The sequence below is a fragment of the Lepidochelys olivacea genome (genome assembly GCF_965140295.1).
Source record: "Lepidochelys olivacea isolate rLepOli2 genome assembly, chromosome: 1".
In the NCBI taxonomy this organism is placed as follows: domain Eukaryota; kingdom Metazoa; phylum Chordata; order Testudines; family Cheloniidae; genus Lepidochelys; species Lepidochelys olivacea.
In genome coordinates this window covers 100,934,207-100,961,291 of record NC_140411.1, presented here as the reverse complement: position 1 = coordinate 100,961,291, position 27,085 = coordinate 100,934,207, and the positions used below count along the sequence as shown (strand labels likewise).

The window sequence follows — 27,085 nt, the reverse complement described above, 5'->3', positions numbered from 1 at the left end:
TCTTTGAATGCAGGTCACTATATGTATTCTACTGTGGGGACGCATGCGCTCCATGTACCTGAGTCCAGAGAATTCTTACAAGCAGCGTCTGCTGCTCCACATCTGCCCCCTTACTCATATGCTCTGCAGCAACGCCCTCTCCAGTTTCTTCTTACTGCCACATGGCCTGAGTTGGAATCCGCCAGTGCCCAAAACTGATCTTTTCTCTGCTTCCTGTAATTATTCAAAATTACATATTGTTCTTAGTTTTTATTGTTATTTTTTAGAGTTCCCCCGTTAGGTAGTCTTAAAATCCCTACCCTAGCTAAACTCCTGGTCTCCCAGCATAGGACTTAGATTATGACCAGGATACCAGGCTTCAAAAACTCTCTCTTGCCCCTGCTTCTTTTCAGTCTGGAACAACCACTGCTTCAGAGAAACTCATGTTTCCACTAAGTGCAGACTCTTTCTGCCACTCTTTCCCCAGCTGAACACGGCAGATGCAAGAATTTTGGCTTTGGAAGCACCTTACAGAGTGCACAATGAGGCCTCAGTCAGACCCAAACTTGGGAGACCCTTTTCTATATCAGCCAGGGTCATCAAGGAGCACACCCACTAGCACTGTGTCAGACTCCAGAGCAGACAGAAGCAAGGGAAAGGTCATTCATTGGGACCTCTCATGAGAGTAAAGGGCACAAACATAAAAGCAGATCCCTTCCTATACCTTTTAAGAGGAAAGATTCCTCCCCAGCCCCGCCCAAGTTGGTGAGCCTTCAGACCCAGGCCACAAGGATTTAGGCCCCCTCCTGGGCATGATCAGAAGGCACGTACAAGAAAGATTCATTCAGTATCAGCCTCCGTATCAACTTTGACACTGACTGTGGGTACCAACTCAAACAAAACACTGGGACCTGAAAGACCGGGAACCACTGGTACTGTCAAAAACTGGTACTGTCAGAAACTCATTCATCGACGGTACCATCACAGCCCCATAAGGAACTGCCCTGTACACCTACTCTGATGGTACAGAGTGACACGAGACAACCTCCAAAGGGACCAATGAGTTATACCACTTCAGAAGATATTTTCATCCTCTCAGACTCCCTTGTTATCAGGATCAGTCCTAACCAGGGAGATTCTACCACCAGTGGGAATCAGTGATGCTGGAAGAAGTCTCTCTCCTATCCCATCCACTAGTCATGGTTTCCCCAACAGCATCATCGATGGAGCCGGATCCAACCTTTTCATTGTCTGGAGAGTTGGATGTACTGGGGGAACCAGCTTCACCTCCACCTAAAGAGATCAGCCCAGACAGAAGGTTGAGAGCCTCCTTGAACCAGCCTTGGCCAAACTAACAGGGACTCCTCCTCGGGACTGGTGTACCCAATGCTGAGAGAGAGGGGGACTTTTGACCCCTCATACTGGCTTTATTGGGGTCCATGGTACCTGGAATCTGTGCAATCCAACAGGGAATTTTACCACCCCTCTTCTCCAAGGAGTCAACCAGAACTTTCCCTTGAGCCCATGGAAGGAGGAGAAAGACTAACGAGATCAGCTGGTACCACTGGTACTGACAGGGGTGTCATCCTCCTCACCAAATGAAGTGGTTGCTCCAGCCTCACTGTTTCCCCCAAACAGTCATAGACAATCTCAAGACCTGTTAGGAGAGTAGCAGAAGCGCTCCAAATCTCCTTAAAGGAGGTCCAGGATTTTCAACATAAGGGTCTGGATATCCTACAGCCTACAGGATCCAGTCAGATTACACTCCAGGTAAATGAAGGCATACTAGAATGGACAAAAGCTATATGGCACACTCTGCTTACCTGTGCCCCTATCCCCAAGAGGGCAGGAAAGCAATATTTTGTTCCGACTAAAGGAGCAGACTTCTTGTTCACTCACCGGGCACCTCCTAAGTCACCCTTTGAACCACTGACTACATGTTCCATATCTCACATGTCAGTGAAGGTCACCTTCCTGACTGACATCACTATGGCCAGAAAGATAGGTGAACTTGGGACCCTGTTGGCCAATCCACCAAACACAGTATTCCATGAGGACAAAGTCTCACTCTGGCTACACCCAAAATTCACTCCTAGGATTGTTTAGAAATTCATGTAAACCAGTCAATGCACTAACCTGTGTTCTTCCCGAACCCCTATGCCTATAGCAAGGAGAGAAGACTTTATTCCCTCAATATGTGACGACTGGCATTTTATCTGCTTAGAATGAAACTGATCAGAAAGTCACCTGGACTGTTAATTGCCATAGCAGAATGAGTTTGAGGACAAGCTGTATCCTCTCAGAAAATCTCTATGTGGATCTCTGGCTGTATGCTACTCTGTTATCAGTTAACAACTTCCTCCCTCACATGGGCAAGGACTCACTCTGAGGGCACAAACAGACTCCGTAGCATTGCTTCAGGAAGTGCCCCTCCTTGAGATTTGCAGGGCAGCTTCGTGGAGTTCCATCCACACATTGACAAGATATTACACCTTGATCTAAGACTCCTCTGACACTTTCTTTAGGACAGTGGTTCTACAAGCAGTGTACCACCTGCATCTTTGCACTCTCTTCCTCTGAGTACTGCTTGTCAGTCAGCAACAGTAGAATACACACAGGACCAACACTTGAAGAAAGAAAAGTTGCTTACCTTATTGTAACGAGTTCTTTGAAACATGTGGTCTCTATCTGTATCCCACTAGCCACCCTCCTTCCCCTCTGCTTTGGATCACATCTGGATTCAAAATAGAGAAGGAACTGGAAAGGCAGTTGATCCACCCTGCCCCTTATACCCTCGGTTTGGAGACCAGGGAGTTAGGTGCCATCCAGCAAAAACTGCTTGCAAGAATTCTCCAACTCCTGGCTCATGGAACACATGCATACCCAGAGTAGAATACAGATAGGGACCACATATCTCGAAGAACTGCAGTTACGATACAGTAAGTAGCTTTCCTTTATGAGAAGACACGTTTGCAGTAAGTTCAAATTGTCTATTTGTCATTTAATTGTAAGCTTTTGACATTTTACTGTTAAGTTATCATATTAGAAAAAATTGTCAATTAAAAAGAACACATACCTACCTTCTGAACTAAAAATCTTTTAGGAATACTTGCAGGATGTAAACATACATTTACTAGATTTTTTTTTTCTTGTCAAGGTGGTTATTTCAGTAAGTCAGCTGATCGCTGATGTTGTTGGAATTGGAGGAACTAGATTTCAGCAATCTCTTTCCATAATTAACAACTGTGCCAACAATGACAGACTTATTAAGGTTAGTACTGACTTTTTCATACTGCATAAAGGCTTCCAGAGAGTTTGTTTGAAAATAGTTCCTTAAAGTCTAATATTCTATCGGTTGGATTATGAAAGGAATAAAAAATACACAATTCTTAAACTTTTTTAAAATTTATTTTAGCATACTACATTCTCTTCTGACGTAAAGGATTTGACAAAGCGGATTCGTACAGTCTTAATGGCTACAGCTCAAATGAAGGAGCATGAGAATGATCCAGAAATGCTTGTGGATCTCCAGTACAGTTTGGCAAAGTCTTATGCCAGCACACCTGAACTCAGGAAGACGTGGCTAGACAGCATGGCAAGAATTCATGTTAAAAATGGGGATCTTTCAGAGGTAGCAGATGAAAAGCAAAATATTTTAGCTGCTTAATCAATGTGCTTGTTTTTCCCTCAGCATTTCCCATGCTAGATAACGGTTGTGTTAATAGTTCTCATAGCTTTCCATGCTGCCCATAAAAATTAATAAGTTACCATGGTCTCTGACTGTCTATGTAATACATATGTAAAACTGTCATAGCATGATGTAATATTAAGGCAGGGATGTTCTGCATGAGCTACAGGAGGCATGCCCTCTAGTTAGAAATTCCCCTCACTTATCAGTAGCTTACAGCCTTAATGTAATTGAAGCCATCCAACAGCTGCTATTTAAGGTTTTGTTTCCAAATTAGTTGCACACTGCCAGCTTGAATAATTCTAATTTTGAGTGTTTGCAGAAAATTTATGTATTTAAAATAAATGTTATTGATTTTTTTCACAACAAAATGCTATGTGATACTACCATTCTGTTGTGAAAATATGTATTTCTAGTATGTTAGGAAAAAACAATTAGATATGCTTTGATCAATGTAAATGAAGATATCTAATCAGCAGGTAGAATGTGTCTCAGCTCTTTCTGGATGTTTGTTCTCAGTGACACAAAATGATCTTTGAATGCTCGCTCATGTCTATTCCATGTTAGGTGTGCGTGCACTGTATGCCCAGTCGTCAGAGATTTTTTCCCTCAGTGGTATCCATCAGGCTGGCTCCAGTGCCACCTGGTGCCTTGTGCTCATGTGCTGGTATAAGGGGCCTGGCCAGCTCCACACCCTCTCACTTCCTTCTTACCGCTCATGACGGTCACTGGAACAGCGGCTCCTGCTTTGGCAAACCTTATTCAGTGGTCTTACTTTAGTCCTTTTCCTTTGTTTCTCTATCCCAGTTCTTTATTTTCTCAGTTTGGACTGTTGTAGTTTAGTTGTATATAGTTAGTTGACATTTTCTCACCCTATTGGCAGAGTTTCATCTGCCCCCAGTGCCGGGGCATGCCTTGGTCCCCAGATTTCAAGCCCTGTGCCTCCTGCAGCAAACCCAGGCCTGTGAGTGACCAGACAGCTGGAGTGCGGAAGTGCCTGGGAGAGAACTCATATCAGGAACCCCTGCCAGATCTGTCAGGACTTCAGGCCCCATACAAAGAAGGAAAGAGAGGCCAGGCTGAAGTCCCTCCTGATGGAGGCAGCAGTCCATCCCTCATCGGAGCCAAGCCAGTCCAACTCAGCACCCAGTACCTCTACTTCAGTGTGGAGTGCACCTCCTGCCGTGAGAGTGTCTCAGCACCATTCTTCTTCACCAGTGCCGAAGAAAAAGCATAAGATGCAAGTGGCCAAGAGGGGATGTTCCCCAACTGTGAAGAGAATCAAACATGGGGAGCACAGTGGAATGCGACCTGAGTCTGGCCACTCCTCTGCCACTGCTCCATGGGCAGCAGTGTCGACTCCACCTCATAGGAAGTCTCTGTTAAGTCCAGTCCCTGACCATTCTTTGGCACTGGAGGGGCAATGCAGCACCAGCAGGATCACAATGCTGTCTACCCCAGTTGTGGCCAAGAATCTGCTGGCGCTGTTGGTACCGCTTTGTTGCTGACAGTACAAATATCAGCGCCTGGGAGTAGAAGGGAGCATGCAGCCCTGGGCTCCCATTTGGTACCAGCCTCCTCAGTGCCATCTAGGTCCCTGCTTGCCTTGATGCAGGTCTTCCCACCTCAGCACCATTCCCAAGCACCAGTGGGTACCACTCCTCCATGATCTTCGGAGGAAAGTTTGTCATAGGACTCAGAAACAGAGCCATGTTCCCACTCGAGGAACCATTTCCCGTTTCCACCTGGGCAGCCCTATCAGTTGGCGAATCTGGGCACAGGGGTACTGCCAAGTACTTGGCACAGTGGGCACTGGTCTGTGCAGATGCAGTGGCCATTTTGGAATCTCTGGGTGTTTCCCCTGATGCCAGGGCTCTCTTCCAGCTACTGTACTCCATAATCTCGGAAAGAAGAGCTCCCCTGTCCCTATGGCCAGCGCCCGACCTGGATTCTGGTACCGAGCCTCAAAACCTAGATCTATGGGACCTGGTTGGTGCAGAAGGAGAGGAAGAGGACCCCCTGCTGGTGCAGGCTTCTTCCTCCTCCTCCCTGGATGAGGCAGTGTCTGGGGCGCATGTATCCCCCCTCACGACAACTTCACAACTCACCAGGAGCTGTTGAAAAGTATGGTTTTGAATTTGGGGCTGGAAGTGGAGGTAGTCAAAAAATCCTCCCACAACCTGGTCAATATCTTGACTGCTGTGGGCCCCTCAAAGGTGGCCCACCTTCTCAATGAGGCCATTATGGGAAATGAAAGCCCTGTGGCAAGCCCCATACTTCCTACCTCCTACGACAAAAAGGACCAAAAAGAAGTACTTTGTTCCCACTCCAGGCTATGAGTACTTCCTCCTCCCTCCAGGGTCCCTGGTGCTCTTGGTGGCCAATAGGGGGGACAGACAGTATCAGCAAGGAGCGACCCCCAAAGCAAAGGATGCGAAGAGAGTAGACCTTTTTGGCAGAAAAGATTATTATGCAGAGGGTCTACAGCTCTGCATCTCCAACCAGCAGGTGTTGCTGGGGAGATGTGATTTTAATGTTTGAGAATCTATGATGAAGTTCAAGGGCTCTCTTCCCCAGAAGTCAAGACAGAAGTTTTCCACGCTGGTGAAGGAAGGAAAGTCTGTGACTAGGGTCTCCCTACAGGTTCAGTACAGGCATCCCGGCAGATATGGTTGCTAAATCCATGGCTTCTGCAGTGGTCATACGTAGATGCTCTTGGCTCCAGTCCTCAGGTCTGCCAACAGAGGTTCCACAGTCCATCCAGGATCTTCCGTTTGAAGGCACTTCTCTCCTCTCCGAACAAACAGATGCGAAGGTTTGCGGCCTGAAGGATTCTAGAGCCATTCTCAAATCCCTGGGTCTCTGTGCTCCGGCATCTTTGAGAAAACACTTCAGGCCTCAACAACCAGTTTGCTTCTCACATCAGGAGCTGTTTAAGAAGCAAAACGGGTTATAAATGCAGACAACTGCCCCTACCTGCTTCAGCCTCACTACCGGGCCCTCACAGATACTCGGGAGGCTCCAAACAAAACTTTTGATGAGGTGCCCAAGGGAGTTATACCAGTTCTTGTACCAGATCCTGCCCCACTTTTGTTTTCAGACCGTCTCTCTGGCTTCAGCCTGGTATGGTCCCTCATCACCTCGGACGGCTGGACACTAACTATGGTGGAGGAAGATTACACTCTCCAGTTTATTTCCATCCTTCCCTTCCCCATTCCTTTTCAGGGACCCTTCTCACAGGTTTTAGCCCAGGAGGTGCAAGCCCTCTTCCAGATAGGGGCCATGCAGGAGATACCTCAGAGCTTGAGAGGAAAAGGGTTCTACTCCCATTATTTCCTAATCCCGAAGGCCAAAGGAGGTCTCAGACCCATCCTAGACCTGCGTTTCCTTACACTTATCTCAAGAAATTGAAGTCCCGCATGGTCTCCCTAGCCTCTATTATTCCCTTCTTGGATCCAGGTGATTGGTGCACCACCCTCAATTTAAGACATCTATTTTCACATCTCCATATTTTGGGCCACAGAAGATTTCTCAGGTTTGTTGTGAACCAGACCCATTGCCTAATCAATTAGGATTAGGACTTGTATCTTCTGCCTTGCTTTTAAAACTAGGGCCTGCTTGAGCTTTTAAAAATGTGTATGTTTTCTGTATATGTAAGTTATTTGTGTTAGAAGTTCCATTATAATTACCATTTGTAACATTTTTACTATTTCTATTATGCTTTAGGCAGCAATGTGCTATGTCCATGTAGCGGCGCTGGTGGCAGAATATCTGACACGCAAAGGTATGAATTTAAACTCCTCCATGATTACTTCAATAATTTTTTTATATCCGTTATAGTTTGAGATTAACAAAAAACATTGATTTGTCTGAGAGACAGGTTGGGTGGGTTATTGCTCACTAAGGGGGAAAAATCCGCTGTTAGGTACATGTATATGCCTCTCAAGGAAGTCAAAGTTGCATCTCTGTATTTAAGGGCAGAAATTGGGTTTTAAGCTAGTAAACTATCTAAGCAAAGCTTTCAGAAAAGAAGTCTCCATGGCTACTGCCTCAACTCCCATTCCCATTCAGCCTAACTGCTGAAGTTAGTCCTTTTCTAAACATGCAAAGAACAGTAAGCATTCTTATTCACCAAACAAAAAAGAGGCCAAAATAAATGCAAGTATATCTCCCTTAGGTTTTTTGGGACACTTCCTTGAAGATTTATTATGTGAGCCACTTAATTTTAGAAGTGCTCAAAGACTAGTCTAGAGATTGTGTACCAGCAGCTGTCTGAAGGAAAAAGGTTTTTGCTCACTCAAGTTTTTTCCTGCTTTCCATCTAAAGGAAAAGATCATTTATAACTGGAAAGACTCCAAAGTTCCCAGCCAGTGGTGTCCTGATACATTTGTAACATTCCTATGAAAAAACAGGGGGCAGAATTTCCTGTTTCCTGGAGGAATGGGTTACATCAACCATAGGCAAGTGGATCAAGGACAAGGTGAATCAGAGATACTCCCTCAAGTGACAGGCTCTACCCTATCTGTTCTTCATCCAGCTCCCTATCTCTAACAACCCTGCAAAGTGCAATCTGATCCAGAACAAGATATCTCATCTTTTAGATATGAGACTATTAGAGGGTATTCCTCAGAAGAAAAATTCTCAAGGTTCTTCTCCGTCATCTTCATTGTTCTGAAGTGCATGAGGCGAATTTAAGCCATTCTTAGCCTCAAAAGGCTCAACAAATGGATGAAAAAATTGAAGTGTTGGATTGATAGTCCCTGGCCTCTGTAGTGTCATCCTTGTTCCACGGGGATTTTCTTATTTCAGTGGATCTGGTGAATACCTCCATATTCCTCTCAAACTGTGCTACCGCAGATTTCTAAGATTTGCTTACAGCAGGAAGCATCAGTATCAGATGCTCCCATTTGGCCTGTGCTTGGTCTTCAGAGTCTTTATAATGATGCTGGAGGTAATCATAGCGAGACTCAGATTGCACGGTATCCAATTCTATCCCTTCCTGAATGACATCTTTATCAGAGCTTGTCAAGGCTGATTCCCCACTCTGACACTTCGAGTGCAGAAGCTGGGGGCCCGCAAGGACTCTAAAAATTAATACTGGCCACTCCAGGCTTGTATTGAACTCCCAAGGTTACAGCTTTTCTCTGACCTTGGATTGGTAAATGTTGCCGCCACCCAAGTGCAAAACCCCTTTGAGAATCCAGAAAGATGCATTTGGGAATTCCTTCCTGTAGGGTACCCTCAAGCCCTTTCTCATACATCCTCTGAGGAAGAGCTGAGAAAGAAGGGGGGTGAGGGAAATCAGCTGTTGCCACCAGCTAATTAAACAACATGTGCACAAACCTCTTAAGACACAAAAATCCAGTTCTGTTCTTAAAAAAGGTAAATTTTATTAATAAAAAAAGAAGAAAATACATTTGGGAACTTAGGCTTTTGCTAGATTTAAAAAAAAAAAACAACAAACCTACAAGGATTAAGCATCAAGAATAGCTCTCTTTCGGTCCAGCTTAAAGGTTACAAGCCAAACAAAAGTGCCTGGGGTTAGCACAGAGCAACCCACAAGCCATAAAGAAATAAAAGGGATAAACCTAATCGTGTCTTCCTAGATATTTCCTGATCTACTTACATATCTGGGGTTTTAGATGAGTAGTTTCTAGGTATGATACTGATGATTTTTCATACCTGTCCCAAGCCTCTCACAGCATAACTGCTCCCTATCTTCCTCTCCCCAAGAACAACAACAGATCAACAAAAGAAGAGTCTTGTTTCAATTTTTAAAAGTTCTAGCCTTCCCATTGGCTCTTTTGGCCAGGTGCCCACTCACTTCCTTTTACCTTTGCATAGCAGTGAGATTTTTTAACCTTTTACAGGTAGAGCAATTAGAGAAGAGCTACTACGAGGTATTTTATAGCTACTGGCTGGCTGGGTGTCCATAAAAGCGATTTATGGTGCTCATTAGCTTTTTGCAGCAGAAGTACACAATGCTACCAACTTACCTCTTGAAACAATTTTTTTCAAAACCTTATGTTTGTGTAATTTCTGACTGCATAAAGTTTAATGACGTTTTTCACTTTGTTTTAGCACAGAATATTTCTCTGTAATCTAGGAAACTAAGTGCTACAAGAGAACAATAAATCCTTTTCCATCTTCAGTCATAAATGAATATTATCCATTAATACATTGGTCCTGACCACCTTGGTTTTTTGGAGGAAAGAGAATAGAAATATTGCTGAAATTTTTACTACTTCCAATGTCCAAAGTAAATATTAAAGATATGTGTTGGTTTAAATAATTCATTGAGCACATTGCAAATTTTATTTTATCATTTTGGTAGTAGGTGCATTCAGATACATTAGCATGGATTTTCTGTCCCGTCAAAACTGGTGCACCGTGACTTAACGTAATCCTAATGAAAGGACAAAAATATTTGGATAGCAATGAATTTAATGTGTATATTTTTCTTTTTCAATAATAGGAATGTTTAAGCAAGGCTGTACCACTTTCAGAATAATCACACCAAATATAGATGAAGAGGCTTCAATGATGGAGGATGTTGGGATGCAAGATGTTCACTTCAATGAAGTGAGTAAACAAAATTCATATTTATTAAAATCAACTCTCGTAAACAATTGTTGCTTTTACAGTGTTAATCTTATGATTTTTCAAATTTGTCTATTTCACTCTTGGAGTTAATTATAAAATGGATTAACTGAGCTGACCAGCCTTTAAATAACTGGGTATACATTTCTGGAAAAATAACAGCAGCATTTCAGTAGTTCAAAATCCTCAAAGAAAAAAAAAAGGTAACCTAAAGAGAGTAACTAAGTACATAAAAACAAGTAAAAAAGACTGTTACATGGGGTAAAAAAAATATGCTAACTGACAAACTACAAGATGATTGTTTTATATACTATCCAGAACTAACCATAGTAAAGATTTTGACCACTTCACCAACAAAGATGTAGATTTAGATTTATGTAATGTCTACTAGTAATCTGATTACGTTATTTAACTTATACCATGTGTTTGAATTGGGGTGAAGGTATAGATTGATTTACCATCTGTATATTTTCACTTCTGCCAATTCATAAAAGATTGATAAAGTAGGAGTATAACCACTTTGTCCCATTTGAGCAGTGCTTATTAAGGCCATCTTTGGAGGATTACAAAGCCTACACTCCCAAGATCTTCTGACTTTAGGAACCCAGAAGTATCAAAACTTCTTCAAGTGATTGCTCATGTGGATTCCAGTTAGGTGTGCACATGCCATGTGCACAGTTGTCGGAAAGTTTTTTCATAGCAGCACCCATTGGGTCGGCTGTGGAGCCCCCTGGAGTGGCGCTCAGTATATGACCCTGCCGACCCAGTGCCTCCTCATTTCCTTCTTACCACCCATGACACTCATTAGAACTGTGATGGCTTGCTTTGGCAAGTGTTCCCCTAGTTCTTCCATGCTCATTCTATATAGTTTAGAGTCTCTCACAGTTTTGATAGTTTAGCTATAGTTAGGTAGCTAGTTAGTTAGTAGGCATGGGGGAGGAGGGGTCTTTCCCACTCAGACTTTCCTGCTTCCCCTTGGGACTCGGGGCATGCCTCTATCCCAAGGATTCAAGTCCTGCCACAAGCCCATGCCAGTGGGCAACCCCCACGACTCTTGCATCAAGTGTCTGGGGGAGGTGTACCGGTCAGTCTGGTGCATCTCCCCCAGACACTTGATGCAAGATTTGCAGAGAATTTTACCCCAGAGCTAAAAAGGAGTGGGACTTTCGCCTCTGTGCAGAGCACTCCGGCCTCCATAAGAGAAGTGGTGCTGAGGAAAGACTCTGGGCACAGAGACCCTCAGCACTGGTGCTCCCTGGCACCGAAGCCAGTGGAGACTGCAAGGCACTGGTCTCACTCCCCAGTTCCGAAGCAGGACAGGGACCAACCCCTGCATCGAGGGCTTGTGCCCTGGAAGCCACCACTGAGGGGCATCCTGTGGGGGAGCTCCTGGAACCAAAAATTCGGGAGCTGGCACTGTTTTCCAGAGGTGGGGAACTCCCCACATTGACCTCTTCGCCACTCAGGGCAACAGGAAGTGCCTGTAGATCTGCTCCTTTCAGAACCAGAGCCAAGGCTCTATTGCGAACGCATTTCTCCTCCCCAGTCAGATCATCTGTTGTACGCGTTCCCGCCATTTCTGCTTGTGCACAAGATCCTGCTCAAAATCCAGAGGGACAAAGTGATGGTCATAATGGTGGCACCGGTACATCACGCTCCTGAAACTTTCAGTGGGCACCCCTATCGCGTTGCCCCTACTTCCGGACCTGATCACCTAGGACCATGGTCGCCTTCGTCACCCAGACCTTCAGTCTCTTCGCCTCTTGGCCTGGAAGCTTCATGGTTAAACCCCACGGAGCTCATGTGCTCGCAGTCGGTTAGGTAGGTCCTGCTTGGTAGGAAGCCCTCAACTTGGTCCACTATCTGGCCAAGTGGAAAAGGTTTGCAGTCTGGTGCTCCCAGGGCCATACTCCGTCATTGCAGGCCTCTATTCCTTTCATCTTGGAGTACCTGTTACACCTTAAGCAGCAAGGTCTGGCAGCTTCTTTCATCGAGGTGCACTTGGCAGATATCTCTGCATTGCACCCAGGAGTGATCGGGCACTCCGTTTTCGCCAACCGCAGGGTTGGCCACTTCTTCAGACGTCTGGAGCATCTGTATCCACAGGTTCGGCAGCCGATCCCTGCGTGGGATCTCAACCTGTTTCTCTCCAAACTGATGGGGCCTCATGGAAGGTTGCCTTTCTAGTCTCCATTACTTCGGCAAGGAGTGTTTCAGAACTTAAGGTCCTCACCTCTGACCCTCTGTCATAAATACAAAGGGAGGGGTAATCACCTTTCTGTATACAGAACTATAAAATCCCTCCTGGCCAGAGACAAAACCCTTTCATCTGTAAAGGGTTAAGAAGCTAGGATAACCTCGCTGACACCTGACCAAAATGACCAATGAGGAGACAAGTTACTTTCAAATCTGCGGGGGGGCGGAAACTAAGGCATCTCTGTCTGTGTGATGCTTTTGCCGGGACCAGAGCAGGAATGCAGGTCAGAACTCCTGTAAAGAGTTAGTAAGCAATCTAGTTAGATATGCATTAGATTCTGTTTTGTTTAAATGGCGGATAAACTAAGTTGTGCTGAATGGAATGTATATTCCTGTTTTTGTGTCTTTTTGTAACTTAAGGTTTTGCCTAGAGGGATTCTCTGTTTTGAATCTGATTACCCTGTAAGGTATTTACCATCCTGATTTTACAGAGGTGATTCTTTTTACTTCTATTAAAATTCTTCTTTTATGAACCTGATTGTTTTTTTCATTGTTCTTAAGATCCAACAGTTTGGATCTGTGTTCACCTATGCAAATTGGTGAGGATTTTTATCCAGCCTTCCCCAGGAAAGGGGGTGTAGTGCTTGGGGGGATATTTTTGGGGGGAGACCTTTCCAAGTGGGCACTTCCCCTGTTCTTTGTGTAACACTTTAGTGGTGGCAGCTTTTAACCTAAACTGGTAAGAATAAACTTAGAGGGTCTTTCATGCGGGTCCCCACATCTGTACTCTAGAGTTCAGAGTGGGGAAGGAACTATGACACCCTCCCTACATGGTTTTCTTTAACGACAAGGTACAGTTTAGACTTCACCCTGCTTTCCTTCCGAAGGTTGTGTCCCAGTTTCACTCCAACCAGAATATTTTCCTGCCTGTTTTTACCCTAAACCTCATGCGAGCAGCCGGGAGCAAAGACTCGACTCACTGGACGTTCGACGGGCGCTCACCTTTTACATAGAGCACACAAAGTTGTTCCAAAAATTGAACCAGCTGTTTGTGGCGGTGGTAAACCATATAAAAGGTCTTCCGGTTTCATCGCAGAGGATCTCATTGTGGATCACCTCCTGCACCTGCTACAAGTTGGCCAACCTTCCAGCCCCGGCACATTCCACAAGGGCTTATTTGCCTCCCCACGCTCACCCCACAGCAGCAGCTCCTGCAACTCCAGTCCTGCAGGGCTGGCTGGGCTCAGCACCCCAATCCAGTCATTGTGACCTGGTACACAGGATCACAGCACTGCTCAGGATTGGCCTAGTCACCCCTCCGGCATGATGACAGGGGGATGGCTGGGCCAAACTTTTGTGAGTAGCACTGTGACCCCAGGTGCCAGATCGCATTGCTGCTTACCCAGATTTGACAAGGCCGCTCCTAAAACCTGAATGGCCCAGAGGTTGCAACACCCAGAGCAGGGAACGAGTCCAGCCAGCCCCATGGAACAGGAGCCACAGGATCTGCCACTATTGTACACATGATGTACTTATATAGTACTTATTATGTTAATGTGTTTATTAGGTATCGTGGTTAAGAAATATTTAGTATGCCAAATTTTTTTGCACTAAAGTTATTTACTGGTTTGCGACAGGCCATTAAGATTTACAAATGGGTCCTCAGCCCAAAAAGGTTGAGAACCATTAGTGTAAGAGAAAATGACTAGTATGTGTTCAAGGAATATTTCAAAACTGACCACCATTTATAATGTCCTAGATGTTTAATTGTAACAATCGGAAACTGCTTGGGCTTTTTCCCCCATTACAGGCCTACTTATGGAAATTTTCCAAAAAAAAATCAAATCTGTTTTTTTTTTTTAAAATAAGTCAATTGTGTAGACTTTTTTAACAGATCTACAGTGTAATATGGTCAATGTGCAGTGCAGGGAAAATGAAATGTACCACCAAATCTCCCTGGAGAATCAGAAGGATATCATGTTAGTCACTGTGAGCAATTCACACTCCAATACATGGAAGGAATACCCACGGAGAATTATTATTTTTATGTGTGTGTGTGTGTGTGTATTGGTGGGTCCCACACTTCCGGGCAGATTCAGTGGCCTCAGAAACTCACTAAGGCCCCAGTGTGATCTTCTTTTCACAGTGTAGCGGCAAGAGTCACAGCCTATTGAGTTACTTTCATCACAGGCCAGAAATGGGAACGGGAAATATCCCACAGTCTTTGTCACTCCATAGCGCTCAGTAGGCACAGTTCGGCCTCCTGACTGGACCGAGGCCTGCTTCCCCTCTCAAGGGGATTTCTGTAGAGCATGGGTGCACGGGGGGGGGACGGGGGGAGAACCCAGGCCCACCCTCTACTCTGGGTTCCAGCCCAAGGACCCTAATGGTAGCAGCTGTTGGCTGATTTCCCTTCACCACTGAAGCTGCTTTGATTCCCTGGGCCACTTCACCATGGTCCCCTTTTCCTAGCTTCACCCTTACCTCAGGATACAGCAGTGCTTCCTCTCCTCCGGCTCCTTTCACCTAGGCACTCTCAAGGGAACTGGAAAGGAGAGCTTTTGGGCAGTATGAGTGAGACCTTGATTGGTTCCAGCTGTCTCCATTAGCCTAATGGCCTTAACTGACCCTTTGCCAGTTAATTGGGGTCAGGTGCTGGCATTAGCCTAACAACCTTAACTGGTTAATTGGCATCAGATGTCTTGATTGGCCTGGAGTAGCCTTTGTTTGGCTATCCAGGGAACAGGGACCTGCTCCTTCTGAGGCTGATGTACCTGCCTTCTACTACTCTCTTATATCCTTCAGGTCTGAGTCTGTCTCTCTCTCTCTCTCAATATATATATATTCTTCTCCGAGTGATGTCCCTCGGGGTGCTCCACTTCAGGAGTGGGTGCATACCTGCAACGTAGAGCAGAGAATTTCAGCATTAGTGTCCATCTGGATTATGCATGCACAGTGGCTGTCTTGTGGTGCCATTGGCGCCTCATCTAGAGCGCCCGTGCCCCAACCTCAACCGTGCTCACCCAAAAGTGGAGCTCCATAGTGGGGTCCCGTCAGCCAGGGTCAGATCTAGAAAACATAGTTAGAAATAGTTTGTTTCAGTATATAGTTAGTATTAGTCTTAGTTATTTACAAAAAAAAATATTATTTAAAACCGCACTCAACTATGCCTGGTTCTCCAGGTTTCAAAAGATGTGGCTTGTGCTGAAACACTATGCCCATCTCAGACGGACATTCCCTCTGCATCCGCTGCCTTGGTGAGTTGCATATTCCCCAAAAGTGCACTCACTGTAGCAACTTGAAGACCAAAACCAGGTGGAATCAAGACCTACACCTGAAGTCCATACTTATGGAGAAATCTCTCTGCCTGGCCTCAGACCCCGGACAACAGACCCTTTCTACAGGGCGATCCCTGGGTTTCTCAACCTCAGCGAAAGACAAGGCTCATTCCTCAAAAAGCTTGAGGAAAAGAGCTACAACCTCACGACAGAGAGAGCCAACAAAAAAGAAACTGTTTCCTGCCAGGTTTCTGTCTTCGGTGCCAACCGCTCCAGGGGTATGCACCTTCAAGGCACAGGGACCTCTGTCGAGTCCTATAGTAAAGACAAGGAGTCTAGAAGCACGTCTAAACCTACCATCTCTTCTGCAGCACCAACACCACCAGTGAAAGAAACAGCACCAAAGCTGTCACAGGTGGCTATGCAACCACTACCCACGCCGACAGTTTCATCGGCACCAGCAGAGAGGGCAAAGATGGCACCACCAGCACCAACCAAGTCAAGTTACAAAGCCTCAGCACCACCCACAGTACCATCAAAAGCACTGGCACTGTTAGCAATGGCACAAAACCGCCAGCACCACACTATTTACTAAACCATAGACACATCCTGGTGTTCTCCATACCAGTCTCTCCACTCCTCGGCACCGATGGCCCCCTGGAGCATACAGCACCTGAACAATCAGCCTCACCCAACGCCCCACCATTCTCTAGCAACAAGGACGATGAGCACAAAGAGGGTGTCGTCCCCTCACACCACTCTTCACCAATTGAAACCAGATCATCTTTGGGACCTGTGCGATCAATGGTCCAATATGGACAAGATATGCAGCCTTGGTATGGACAGCCATGGATATGCCCACCCATGCCCTTCCCCATGCAATGGTCACACTGGGACTCAGGGGCAGCCTACAGGGCACCTTATAACCAACCTCCCACCCCACATAGAAGTAGGATAAGATAACCACCACCATTCTCCATACCAGATACTTCTGAAGTCCAACATGAAACAGGACAAGAGGGAGGGAGGGCACAGAGCAGGACACAACATCAAAAGCACATAATTCCTCATCGTCACGAGATGAAGCCAAAATGCCCCCACCTCCCACTGCTGATGATGATTTTAAGCAGTTCCAAGAACTGTTTAAACAGGTGGCACAGAGCTAAGAGATCCCACTCAAGGAAGTATCTGTGCTTCTTCCAGTGCTTGCTCATGTCGATTCCACATAGATGTGTGTGCACCACGTGTACAGTCGTCAGAAGGTTTTTCCCCAGTGGTGTCCGTCCGGTCAGCTGTGGAACCCTCTGGAGCCAACTCACCTTTATGGCGGTGTGTATATGTTCCTTCTGACCTGCCGCCTCTTGAGTTCCTTCTTACTGCCAGTGATGGTCATTGGAGCTGAGTGTCTCTCTTGCTTCGGCAAGTGTTTCCCTTAATATCTCTGTTTTGTCAGCCTGTAAATAGTTAAATAGTTAGTGTTTGTTACAGTAGTTGGAGTTGGGGGTTCCCCCCACCCCAGTTCCTTCCCCTCTTGGGGTTCGCAGCCATGCCTCAATCCCAAGGCTTTAAACCATGTGGAACCTTCCACAAGCCCATGCCACGGGGCAAGCCCCATGACGCCTGCCTAAAGTGTCTGGCGGAGGCACATCAAACGGATGGCTGAAAGATCTGCCAAGGGTTCTGCCCGAGAACGAAAAAGGAAAGGGACTTCAGGCTCAAGCAGCTCCTCATGGAGGCAGCCCTCTGTCCCGAGCTGGCCCCAGGCCAGCAGGACTTGGCACCGACACCTTTGTGTGGAGCACTCCGGTCTCCGTTAGAGAAGCTACAGCACCGAAGAAGGACAATATGCATAGAGTCCCTCGGCACTGTCACTCCCCAGTGCCAAAACCCATGGTGGTAACATGGCACCACTCGCATTCACTGGTGCCACATAAGCAGCACAAGAAGACTGATAGACAGCACTTGCCCACGGTGAGAGCAGCCGAGACTGACAGCGCTAGCGGTGTGGGTCCCGTGCAGGGGCACTCAGCACCTCTCTTGCAGGAAACGACACCATTGACTGTGGGCCTGCAGAGGGGTCTTTCGAATTCAGAACAGTTGCACTCTCCTGCTAGAGAGTGTCAGATGAAGGAGTTGGAGCTCCCTTCCACCCCGGATACATTTGAGGTGACCAGGGACCCGATTGCCATCATGGCACAGCAGTCCCCCGCCAGGCAGGACAGACTTCCGGCACCTCAAGGCATGGCACCATCCAGAGGCAAGCCTGTGATGATAAAGCACCACTCACCATCCCTGCGGCACTGTTCCCTTGCACCATCCCACTCGGCACCGCCGTGGTCTCTGCACTTGGAGTCTCTGTCGTCGGACTCACCAGGGAGGATTTCAGAGCGTGCGTATCTCTAAATGCAAGAACTCTACTGCACAATTTATAATAATGAGATTGTATTATATAAGCCCCTTTGTCATTCCTTACAAAGATAAATTTGTGTTTCTCATCACAGGAAATTATCCTGCCTTCCCTCTGTCTGCATTCTAAGCATAAGGTGCAAACACTTTAGCACAACCAGGAATATCCATTTAAAACAAACTTTTCTACAAGAAATTCAAAATGTTTTCATTTCACCTCTGGAGATACCAGGTCAATCTAAATATTCTCTGGATGGATATCGGTACAGTGCTGCCTCAGGGGAAACAAATGTTAATTCTCTAGCCAACATTCCATTCCAGAGCACATAGCAGATCTCTAGGTGCATCTTGGGCAGAGAGAACTTCTCTTCAGGGAAAAAAAACTACAAAGCAGCAAGGTACATATTGCTGTTTATCTTTGTAAAACACTGAAAGTTAGATTTTTCATTCTTTTGCGCAAGCATCTGTAACGATCTTGGGGTTCATTAAATAACAAACCAGTGAATGAGAGAGGAATAAAACTTCAATAAAACAAACTGGAGAACATCTCTGGTGAACTGCTGCACAGTGTTCCCAACCCCTGCCTCCAGGGAAAATCTCCAAATTCCTATGTTCATAATATTGTCCCTTTTGAGGGAGCATCTGTCAAGGTTCCTCCCCCACTCTGAACTCTAGGGTACAGATGTGGGGACCTGCATGAAAACCTCCTAAGCTTACTTTTACCAGCTTAGGTTAAAACTTCCCCAAGGTACAAATTAATTTTATCCTTTGTCCTTGGAATATCCACTGCCACCACCAAACTCTAACTGGGTTTACTGGGAAACGTAGTTTGGACACGTCTTTCCCCCAAAAATCCTCCCAACCCTTGCACCCCACTTCCTGGGAAAGGTTTGGTAAAAATCCTCACCAATTTGCATAGGTGACCACAGACCCAAACCCTTGAATCTGAGAACAATGAAAAAGCATTCAGTTTTCTTACAAGAAGACTTTTAATAGAAATAGAAGTAAAGGAATCACCTCTGTAAAATCAGGATGGTAGATACCTTACAGGGTAATTAGATTCAAAACATAGAGAATCCCTCTAGGCAAAACCTTAAGTTACAAAAAAGACACACAGACAGAAATAGTCATTCTATTCAGCACAGTTCTTTTCTCAGCCATTTAAAGAAATCATAATCTAACACATACCTAGCTAGATTACTTACTAAAAGTTCTAAGACTCCATTCCTGTTCTATCCCCGGCAAAAGCAGCATACCGACAGACACACAGACCCTTTGTTTCTCTCCCTCCTCCCAGCTTTTGAAAGTATCTTGTCTCCTCATTGGTCATTTTGGTCAGGTGCCAGCGAGGTTACCTTTAGCTTCTTAACCCTTTACAGGTGAGAGGATTTTTCCTCTGGCCAGGAGGGATTTTAAGGGGTTTACCCTTCCCTTTATATTTATGACAGCATCTCTAAATTATAATCTTCAACTAAGATATCTCTACAGCATCTACACAGGAAGTATTATTAGAGAGGGGGATTTTCTCTCTCTCTCTTCTTGCCTTTTTTCCCCTCTTTAAGAATCTGAACACTAACTTCCTAGTCTCAATGGACAAGTGAAGGTGTTATCAAAATAGAATGGAAAAATTTGATATCTGTTGAAAATTTCCTTTCTGTGATTAACATCTCTGCTAGTCCTTCCCAAAATGAAAAAAAAATAAAAGTACGTTTGTTTTGATCTTAGTGCATATTGGAAACCTTATGTAGACAGGGAGGAATTGAAGTCATAGTTGAAGATTTAAAGAAGGAAGGTTTATGCTGAAATTCATCTAAAGAAGTTTATTATATCATTTTGGAAGTACTCATTCAGATGGCAGCAGGAATGAGTTTGGTACTTTCTAAGCAACATTTTCAGCTGCCTCTGGATCCACTGTAGACAGTGTCACGGTTCCTCCCCCACTCTGAACTCTAGGGTACAGATGTGGGGACCTGCATGAAAAACCTCCTAAGCTTATCTTTACCAGCTTAGGTCAAAACTTCCCCAAGGTACAAAATATTACCCCCGTTATCCTTGGACTGGCCGCTACCACCACCAAACTAATACTGGTTACTGGGGAAGAGCTGTTTGGACGCGTCCTTCCCCCCAAAATACTTCCCAAAACCTTGCACCCCACTTCCTGGACAAGGTTTGGTAAAAAGCCTCACCAATTTGCCTAGGTGACTACAGACCCAGACCCTTGGATCTTAAGAACAATGAACAATCCTCCCAACACTTGCACCCCCCCTTTCCTGGGAAATGTTGGATAAAAAGCCTCACCAATTTGCATAGGTGACCACAGACCCAAACCCTTGGATCTGAGAACAATGAAAAAGCATTCAGTGTTTTACAAGAAGACTTTTAATAAAAAATAGAAGTAAATAGAAATAAAGAAATCCCCCCTGTAAAATCAGGATGGTAGATATCTTACAGGGTAATTAGATTCAAAAACATAGAGAACCCCTCTAGGCAAAACCTTAAGTTACAAAAAAGATACACAGACAGAAATAGTTATTCTATTCAGCACAATTCTTTTCTCAGCCATTTAAAGAAATCATAATCTAACACATACCTAGCTAGATTACTTACTAAAAGTTCTAAGACTCCATTCCTGTTCTGTCCCCGGCCAAGACGACTACAGACAGACCCAGACCCTTTGTTTCTCTCCCTCCTCCCAGCTTTTGAAAGTATCTTGTCTCCTCATTGGTCATTTTGGTCAGGTGCCAGCGAGGTTACCTTTAGCTTCTTAACCCTTTACAGGTGAGAGGAGCTTTCCCCTGGCCAGGAGGGATTTCAAAGGGGTTTACCCTTCCCTTTATATTTATGACAGACAGAGACAACACAGACCTGAAGAACTAGTGGAGATCTTCACAGAAAGAAAATGAGCATGTACCAAAATTTCCATTCTCTGAAATAGTAAGGTTCTGAGAAGAAAATAATGCAGTTAAATGAAAGCACTGAGAGGTTTGTATTATCAAAAGGAATTGGTTGTTTTTAACCAGCTCCTTATGGTGTTACTTATCCCAACCAAATTCACAGTCCATATTGATCAATTTCACAGCCAGAGGATTTTTAAATTGGTCAGTTTCACCTTTTCAGATGTTTACATCTGAAATTTAACGGTTTTGTAACCGTGGGGGTCCCTTTTCTGGCAGCAGGGGGAGTTCGGACCCACATCAATAAGCCTCCTCCAGCTGCAGAAACCTTCAGGGCTGCTGCCCAGCACTGTAGCTTCCTGCAGAAGCGGGAGGCACTCAGAGGTGGGTCTGATCTCCCATCCCCACCCCCTAGAGCTGCCATGCAAGGGAAGGACAAGTCCTGTCACTCCCCAGTCCAGCAGCAAGGGGGAGATCAGAGTTCACAAGGAAGGGCTTATTTCACAGTCCGTGACACGTTTTTCACAGCTGTGAAATTGGTAGGGTCTCACCTGTAATTAGTCAAGTAAATTGTTTTGAGGAGCAGTTGGTGGGTGAGTTTTAGTGCCTCCTGCTGGAAGTCATCAGTACTGCCTTCAAGTTCCCTGTTGGAGAGCAGATCCACCCATATGTCCAAGATTAACGTACTGTTTCAGAGAAGAAAAATTACAGGTTAAGACCAGAGTTTCTTTGCCTAGTGTGACTTTGTGGTGGCATGTTTAAAAAAATCAGTGCTCTTGTACTGTAAGCAGTCTCTGATAGTTATATTTTTCACAGGTAAATATAACATACTGTATAGTAGCGATGCTTGTTTAGTTTTGAGCATCTGACAAGCAATAGAAATCCAACAAATATGATTGTAAAAATGAAGTTAGAATTTGAGGATAACAGTAAATTCTATGGTTTAGTGATTTTAATGTATGTATTAATATGAACTCTAATACTTTCTTTTATCTCGGAAGCACAAACAAGAAGCATGGAAACAAGCAACATTGAGAGATAACTGAACTTATGGCATAAGGCTATTCTTTATCAGTCATATTTGAATGTGGTTTTGCCCGTTTCATCTCTCGGACATAAATAAATAAACCTTTAACAAGGTCTATAGTTCACAAGATTATCACAAAATGATAGAACTGAGGGGGTTATAAAGTACCTAAGTGTACATGTAAAGGAGAGATGGGGAGGAGCATCTTAACATACTTAATTGAGGAAAAATTAGACCAGTCTAGCATAAATGTAGCAGTAGTCAGGTGATAAGCTTTTACAAATATCTTGAACGGTGTAACCTACAATTTCATTTTAAGGAGGGGAAATAATCAAATGTTTCTGTTTCACCTCTAGAGCATCTAAAAACAGTGTCCCCTTCCCCATCACCAAAAGCACAGCTAGATCACAAGTAATGAACTCATCAATAATAATGAATGTCTGTTATTCCATCATGTGACTGAAGGGATAAGTACTTCTGATTTCCTAGAATTAAAGTAGTTAAATAGCAATATACAAGTTCATAGTGTCAAGTCATATAAAAATAAGTGGAAGATAAGAAAGTGTGGTTACCATTGTACAGTGTACTTTAAGCCACATTATAAGAGGAATAAACACTGCAGCCCCACCATGCTGTCCACAAAAAATGCAGCACTTGAACTTCATGAATATGGCATTACATACCTCAGTACACAGTAGAAGAAAGAGTACGCTACATCTAGCAACACAGTTAAAGTGCTAAAGTTGTAAATCAGCTCTTGCACAATCACGTATCCTGATGTCTACAGATAGAAAATTAAAGATTATGGTCCTGATCATGCCCCTGTTAAATGCCTTAGGTAATTCTGTGTTCTTCCTCCAACAAGGCAGAGCACAGAAGGCACAGCTAGAGAGAAGAAGAGAGCAAAGATGATTTTATGCCCTACAGTGACCTGTGTCAGGCCCAACAATGCATTCTATATATAATTTCTTTAAAAAAAGATATATATATATATACATATATATAGCCTAATTTGGAATAACAAATACATCAGAACTGGGTGAGGAGAGGCGAATACATTCACCATTTTAAAATTTCGTCTCTCCCTTTTTAAATTTTATAGTCCACTAGTCTAGTAGTCTACAGATGACCAATGGAATGGAAAAGCAAAACAGGATGAGAGAAAGAATATATAGTCAAAAAAGTTACCATATTATGAAACTAGTTTCTCTTTAATGTATTGAAATGCATGCAAACTATAGACACAGTATTTCTAAACATTAAATGGTGACCCAAACAAAGCAAATGAAAGAAAAATTTTAAATGATTGCCAAATCTTACCGCAACTATTGAAACTGCTTAGAATGAAAAATAGTTCATGTAAATACCACTTACTGAAATAAAATACTTTGGCCATAATTTTGTGCTAACAAATAAAGCTTGTATACAAGGCTAATATTATGTTAACATTTTACTTATGTAACAATTTTGTATACTTGGTTAAATCTGCTGGTGTCTGTAACTCTGTTAATTCATATGAAACAAATGTAATTTCTAATATGGCCACATAAAATATTTTACTTATTCATAGATATTTAGGTCAGAAGGGACCATTATGATCATCTAGTCTGACCTCCTGCACAATGCAGGCCACAGAATTTCACCCACCACTCCTGCAAAAAAACCTCACCTATATCTGTGCTATATCTGAAGTCCTCAAATCGTAGTTTAGAGACTTCAAGGAGCAGAGAATCCTCCAGCAAATGACCCGTGCCCCATGCTACAGAGGAAGGCAAAAAACCTCCAGGGCCTCTTCCAATCTGCCCTGGAGGAAAATTCCTTCCCGACCCCAAATATGGCGATCAGCTAAACTCTGAGCATGTGTGCAAGATTCATCAGCCAGATACTACAGAAAATTTTTTCCTGGGTAACTCAGATCCCACCCCATCTAATATCCCATCACAGGCCATTGGGCCTATTTACCATGAATATTTAATTACCAAAACCATATTATCCCATCATACCATCTCCTCCATAAACTTATTGAGTTTAATCTTAAAGCCAGATAGGCACTGCTTCCCTTGGAAGGCTATTCCAAAACTTCACTCCTCTGATGGTTAGAAACCTTCGTCTAATTTCTAGTCTAAATTTCCTGGTGGCCAGTTTATATCCATTTGTTCTTGTGTCCACATTGGTACTGAGCTTAAATAATTCCTCTCTCTTCCAGCATTTATCCCTCTGATTATTTATAGAGAGCAATCATATCTCCCCTCAACCTTCTTTTAGTTAGGCTAAACAAGCCAAGCTCCCTGAGTCTCCTTTCATAAGACAAGTTTTCCATTCCTCGGACCATCCCTAATAGCCCTTCTCTGTACCTGTTCCAGTTTGAATTCATCCTTCTTAAACATGGGAGACCAGAACTGCACACAGTATTCAAGGTGAGGTCTCACCAGTGCCTTGTATAACTGTACTAAAACCTCCTTATCCCTACTGGAAATACCTGTCCTGATGCATCCCAAGACCGCATTAGCTTTTTTCACATATCACATTGGCAGCTCATAGTCATCCTATGATCAACCAATACCCCAAGGTCCTTTTCCTCCTCTGTTACTTCTAATTGATGCATCCCTAGCTTATAACTAAAATTCTTGTTATTAATCCCTAAATGCATGACCTTACATTTCTCACTATTAAATTTCATCCTATTACTATTACTCCAGTTTACAAGGTCATCCAGATCCTCCTGTAGGATATCCCTGTCCTTCTTTAAATTGGCAATACCTCCCAGCTTTGTATGATCCGCAGACTTTATTAGCACACTCCCACTTTTTGTGCCGAGGTCAGTAATAAAAAGATTAAATAAGATTGGTCCCAACCGATCCTTGAGGAACTCCACTGGTAACCTCCCTCCAGCCTGACAGTTCACCTTTCAGTAGGACCCGATCCTATTCCTCCAATCCTGAAATAAACTTGGTTCATTATTGTAATATTTAAACTGATTTTTTTCTTATTTCTCTTTGGAATTCTAATACAGTCATTGCAAATTTATGGGAACAATTTCCCTTTTGTCATTGTAGAAGTCCTGAATTAACTTTTATACCCGCGTCATAAATCACTACAGCCTATATTTTTCACACAATACATTTCCTTAATCTAGCCTCAGAGTCCATTTCCTGCAAACCCTTTATCATTCTAGCTTTTCTCCACACTCTGTCCAATTTCTCTTCACTGTATTATTGCAAATGTACGTGTAGTTCTCCAGTTGATAGAATTCGTTTGATACAGTGACTCCTCACTTAAAGTCATCCCGGTTAATGTTGTTTCGTTGTTACATTGCTGATCAATTAGGGAACATACTCGTTTAAAGTTGTGCAATGCTCCACTCTTACGTTGTTTGGCTGCCTGCTTTCTCCACAGCTGGCAGCCTTCCTACGTGCCCCCCCTCCAACCCCCACAGTGCCTCCAGCCCGCTGGCAGACCCCACGGATCAGCTCCTTCCCCCGCCTTCTGCCCACTGCAATCAGCTGGCTTGCGGCGTTTTGGAGGAAGGAGGGAGGGGGGAAGAGCGAGGACTTGGTGCGTAGGCTCCCCCTGACTCCTGAACGTGGCAAGCCAGCTGATTGCCCCGGGCAGGAGGGAGGGGGGAGGAGCAAGGACTCAGCGCGCCTCCCTCTTGCCCGGGGCAGTCAGCTGTTTTGCCACATTCAGGCGGCAGGGGAGGGAGCGGGGACGAGCGAGGACGCAGCATGCAAAGTAAAGGGCGGGGAGAAGAGGCGGGTCAAGGATGCGGGCATGGGGGAAGGGGGGAAGTGGGCGGGCTGAGGGTTGAGCTCCCCCCCCCAGCCCGCCCCTGGTGCTTGCAGAGTAGGAGAAGCTGCCACTGCTGCACAACGTGCTTGTCCTAGACTACAGCACCTTCAGCCTCCTTGCCTGCCTCATTGTCCTCCAGTGCCAATGGGCTGTGCCTGTGTGGGGTAAGGCAGGGGCACCTCCTCTGTTTAAAACATATGCCTGTATTAAATTGCTTGTTTAAAATAGTTTAAAATGTATATAATGCCTTTTGTCTGGCAAAAAAAAAATTTCCTTGGAACCTAACCCTCCTTATTTACATTAATTCTTATGGGGAAATTGGATTCGCTTTGCATCGTTTCACTTAGTCGCATTTTTCAGGAGCATAACTACAATGTTAAGTGAGGAGTTACTGTAGTTCAAGTTTACTTATGATTTTTAATGTAATAACATTCCATTAAAAATATATGGAAAATGAACACTCTAATGACAAGTAATCCATAGTGGGTTTTTTTGAATGAAATATCTATTCTATGTTGTGCTGGACTATTAAGAGTTATAGTGGTACATAGAACAGAAAAACTTACCTTGTACAAAATGGTACCATAATTAAGTGCATAAACTATTTGCCTTAACTAATCTTCTTGCAACAAGAAAGATAATTTAAAAAAAAAAAAGAAAGAAAGAAAGCCAGGAATGTTATGCCCAACATATTTCTGCTTCCTCATATTTCTCAGTTTCTTAAACTTTCCTGCTCTTGTCATTTACCTCTTCATCTCAGACATGGTATATCAGATTCAAGTTCACAGAATGTACATTAATAAGTACACATTTATGAATACCTATTAGTGTAATGCAGGTAATTGTACTGAAAATGTAATTAATTGGGTAGTTCTTGTAGAAACTAAATATAAACGATAAAATTTAAGTGTTGTATCCAGTTGGCTTTTTATTAGTAATGGTTTTCACAAACCGAACATAAAAAAGCACCTCAGAAACAGAAAGTTTGTTTTATAATAAGGCTTCTGAAAAGTGATTATAAAACTTATTTGCTTGACTGCATATAAACATTCCCAGAACAAAAGCCTTATAAGGCAAGCACGTTCCTTTGTTAGGTGTACTCACGTTGAGTTGTCTTTGAAGTTCATGATATTCTCAAAAACAATATGTTATATAAAGTAAATGCAAAGTATGTATGTTCACATCCAAAACTGTGTGTGTGTTTTTGTTACTGTGTTGGATTTTTCTA

At 44.0% G+C, this 27,085-nt stretch overlaps 1 protein-coding gene across 10 annotated transcripts in view; it reads left to right on the top strand.

Annotated features, from left to right (window-relative positions):
* The window catches only part of DOCK9 (dedicator of cytokinesis 9), a 335,677-nt gene that overhangs the window by 284,709 nt on the left and 23,883 nt on the right, over positions 1-27,085 (top strand). For all 10 annotated transcript variants that reach the window (XM_084627447.1, XM_084627439.1, XM_084627444.1 and 7 more), the window contains exons 42-45: positions 3,137-3,250; positions 3,395-3,610; positions 7,394-7,451; positions 10,143-10,249. In XM_084627447.1, coding sequence (XP_084483573.1) covers positions 3,137-3,250; positions 3,395-3,610; positions 7,394-7,451; positions 10,143-10,249 — 495 coding nt within the window. The remainder of the gene's footprint in view (positions 1-3,136; positions 3,251-3,394; positions 3,611-7,393; positions 7,452-10,142; positions 10,250-27,085) is intronic.